We start from the raw sequence: 4161 nt of genomic DNA, 5'->3' as shown, positions 1-4161 counted from the left end.
AGCCCAGCCACTTCAGCAAAGACCAGGAATGAGAAAACCAGCCTCCTACAGTGACAGTAACTAGACCTTTCTTTCCTTCATAGCAAAATTGAATCTGTATCGCTGAAAACTTACCTTTAAATGTTCTTGGAACACCCTCTTGCCTACAGGCTATGTAGAGACAAGCAGAAGCAATGGCATCATTACTCCTTCCCTTCAGGCTCTTTTGCTCATACACTTGCTTGAATAAATTATTTGTTCGATCCTTCAAAGCAAGAAGACTAAATTTAATTAACTCTAGGCCACTTAATTAGCAGCAATATCAAAAATTCATGTGCTCATTATATTATGCTAACTAAGTCAATGCCAGGACAATTTAGGGAAGGGAGACGTGAACTTACAACTATATTTCTAGGGAGGTTGATTCTGTCTGCCATGTTTGTGATTTCTTTAAAAGCATTCATCATTGCGCGATCGGAGCTGCTCATAGTTCTGCGATTTTGGTACTTTGAATTCCCAAATTCGTCAAAACTTGCTGCACCTGTGCCCTGAAAAGAAAAAATTCTCTTGTCAATAAAACACAAGCAGCTTCCTCCTCATTTCAAGTGCAAACATCTTCCAGCTTTATACATCTTAATTCAAGGCATTCAGTTTGAACAGTTGCGCAAATAAACATCGCTGCAGTAAACCATACAATCGAGCGTTGTTCCAAACATCAGGTTCTATACTTCGCACAAGTCTCAAATCGTGACTTGATTTCCAAGGACCACAGATAACGCAGGAGTTTTTCTTTCCTAACGTAACAATAGTTTAAGGAATAAAATGAATAATATGTAGCAAATGTGTGCGTCTCAAAACTCCTGTCACCAGTGCCAAGGTCCAAGATTAGGTTTTACGCAACCCGTTTGTCATTTGGGCTGCATCTGCACTGTGGCAGACTGGCAAGTCAGGAAAACAAAATTTTATGGCCAACTGGAAACCAGTTGTTACAATCACAACTCAAATATGAAAATGAAGGCATGGGCAAAGAGACATCCAAACCAATTACCTATTCAAAACCAGTTTGATACCGTGCCTGCTAGCAGTTGCAAGCCTTACCTGTGGCAAAATATAAATATCCATATATTCTGCCTTTACAGGAAAACCACAGACCTCTTAAAAGAAAAGCTTGAAGTCTTAGGTGAAGTAAGAGCCACCAACTCAACCTGACAACTTCCACAACAAGCTTCCAACGTGCATTTTTTTGTACCTTACAACTGATAGTACAAATCGCATACTTCTATTAAATATGCAATCAATTTTGCCCAACTAAGAGGGTCTAAAACGTTTAAGGTCTTCAATTAGCCATCAGCCTGAAACACGTGTTTAATAAATAATGCCATGGCAGATCAGTAATAGCTGATGATGACAACATGGCCCGTAAGTTCAGAAGAGCAATGTTTGTAATTTCTATTGTCTACCTATGTGTTTGCCGTCAGTGTGTCAGGCCGTGAGTTCAATCAAGTGGAGAATACTTCTTCAAAAAAACTCTACATCATGAGTGGAAGCCTGGATTCCCTGAATCAGCGTGCATTTATTCCTTGCTGGCACCTTCAAACAATTTAGCCGGGCGGGGGCATCCAACTTTCATTGCAGATCCAACTTTCACTGCAGACAGGTTTGATCATTTAAACAAGCTGATATGGTGGCCCTTGCAGACGCAGACTACTGCACTGTTCTGTTTTGCCAAAAACAGTAAGCATAAAACAGATCTTGATCTATGACTGACTGCTAACCTGGCCATTCACTTACGCTGTTCCACTTTTTTTTTAGGACTCCAGTTACATGCCATTTCTGAAGAGCTCAGTGGATACCTCTACTGTTGAGACCCGTATCTGTGGTGCACACACACTTTGACACTGCTGTGGAGACCGAGGACTCCGGCACAGAACCCTCCCTTCTCAAGCCTCCCCAGCCCCTTGAATAGGCCCTCTATGACAGATGCAAGATTCCAAGAGCATTCTTGGTTTTTTCCTACTCCTTCAAACATCCTTTCAGACAAAAGAACCACCCAGAAACGATCCTGGCACCTGCTCCAACGGCAATCCTACTTCCTTGACTGGGTTAACACCTCCAACTATCCAAAGGTTCCCAGTAAGGTTTAAAGGTAAACAAAGAGCAAGAATCAAGCACAACAAACTTCAGGCCACAAAGAGCATTACAAACATACCTGCAACACTAGACCTTCCTTTCAGAAATTATGCCAGAACAACTTCCCTTGGCCCAAAATATATGCAAGTTTCAGGTCAAAAGGCTCCTTCCTGGCCATCACTCATGCCCCTGCTCTCTGCAATGCATTACAACATCGGTGTGCATCATGGCCTCCTAGACTAGCGCTATGCACAAATGCTTATAGGAACTGCATGTGCTCAAAATCTTGTAGATGCCAGAAGAGTGACCACAAAGGCCTATCAACCCTGACAGCAAGTCCCCAGTCCTTGTCTATTCAGGCTTCATGCCAGATAGTCCTCTACTAGGAAACACTGCTCTGCCCTGGGGCCATCAAGTATTCCCCTTCACCACAGGGATTTTCCCTGTTCCACTATACAGCACCGAAAAGATTTTTTTTTTTTTTTTGTAATGGTTCTCCTTAACCTCTCATTTTTCACTTTTTTGCTGGTACTTATGGTTACCTTTTCCTTTGAACACTTGCTTATGTATATTGAAACTACCAATGCAGCTACAGGCAAGCACTGTTAGCCACAGGATTTTACCCTGTCAGTATGAGCACTCTTCAAGAGCCATACCCAATGTAGAGCTCACAACTATAAAAGGGTTGAGAAATACTTTTCCACCTCAACCGCTTAAATAAACCACAACAATTCTCCCTGCATTTGCTATTTAAATGCACCACCTACTTTCCTTCCGGAACTTTCAATTGAGGGACCATGCTTTGTTGGTTTCAGCCCTTGACAACCATGTTAGGAGTCCCCTTCCCTTCATGGAAAAAACAGAAGCCATGCAGTTTTAACCGAAATCAAATAGACTTTAAGAACTGCGTGTTTTACTGTTGTGGCCTTTATGGGACACCTACTCATATCCTTCCCATCTCAGCAAGAAAGGTACCTGTCAAAGTCAGGAGTTCCACCTGTTGGGCTTTCAAACAGAGCCGAAACCTCATGGATACAATCCTGGAAACAGCCTCAAAGATAGCTAGAGCAAGAAAACACAGTCCAGTAAACAGTGGTAATCTCTGAAGGAGCTCAATGGAGGTTAGGTTTACAGTGCTGGCAGCCAACAGCTTTGTACCCCAGTATGTTCCCTTTAATAGCAGAAAGTAGAAGCATCGCCAACATCATCCACATCATTGACTTGAGGTTATCCACAGCACCAGGGAACGCCCTCAGATCCGGCAGTCGTCTTGCCCAGTACAACCAGCTCATTATAGAGTCTGATGGATCCTTTCTTCTTTTTCAATCATCAGCCCTTGATATCTTGCCACTGCTTATCAATATAGCACTTCTAGACCCAGGCCATGCAGTCTGACAACAGCCAGCTTCCTTTCGGAGGCATCTGATCTAAGGATAGGAATTCTATACCAAGAGATTGCATTAGTTTCTTGTTCGACCAACCTAATTCTCTTGTACTTGCAGTCACTACAAAGAGGAATAGATTAACTACAAAGGGTGACAAAAGACAACTTTTTCCACAAGATAGGTAGGAAAACTTAAAAGTTTTCTTTTAGATTCACAGAAAAGAGTTCTTGATATCAAGGCAGATCTGGAAGCTGCTTGTTCAGTTATTTTTCTTGAATTTTACACGGGCATTTTAGAAATAATATTCTGGCAATCAAGTCACAACTAATGCCAGACTTCACCATGTCTCCAATTGATCTGCATTGCCATCAGATCAACTGCAGCACACAGTATCTACTTTCAGAAAGAGACAGTTCTGTGCCAATATCCTAAAGATCTGCCTGAAGAATGCAAACCACTTCCACCACAGCCAACTACGCTATTCATCCTCCTCTTCACAGACAAATTAATCTTTCTTCCAACGCAGGCTGTTGCTGCCTCAGACAGATGGGTCCCTTAAGTACTAAAACCAATTAGGAACGAATCCCTTTGCATGGGCAAAGCGGCCTCTCTTTTGCCGCTAGCAGATACAGACCACATACCCCCAGCAGAAAGGAGTCCCGAAGCA

At 42.4% G+C, this 4161-nt stretch overlaps 1 protein-coding gene across 1 annotated transcript in view; it reads right to left on the bottom strand.

Annotated features, from left to right (window-relative positions):
• GTF2B (general transcription factor IIB) overlaps window positions 1-4161 on the bottom strand; it is a gene marked incomplete at its 5' end in the record, with an annotated part of 20904 nt that overhangs the window by 2646 nt on the left and 14097 nt on the right. Inside the window, 2 exons of the mRNA XM_009333881.1 lie at window positions 115-244; window positions 381-527. Of these exons, the coding sequence (XP_009332156.1) occupies window positions 115-244; window positions 381-527 (277 nt within the window). The remainder of the gene's footprint in view (window positions 1-114; window positions 245-380; window positions 528-4161) is intronic.

The sequence above is a fragment of the Pygoscelis adeliae genome, unplaced genomic scaffold, assembly GCF_000699105.1.
Source record: "Pygoscelis adeliae isolate BGI_AS28 unplaced genomic scaffold, ASM69910v1 Scaffold10, whole genome shotgun sequence".
Taxonomy (NCBI): Eukaryota; Metazoa; Chordata; class Aves; order Sphenisciformes; family Spheniscidae; genus Pygoscelis; species Pygoscelis adeliae.
The sequence above is the reverse complement of the archived record's forward strand: the minus strand, read 5'-3'. Positions and strand labels throughout refer to the sequence as shown.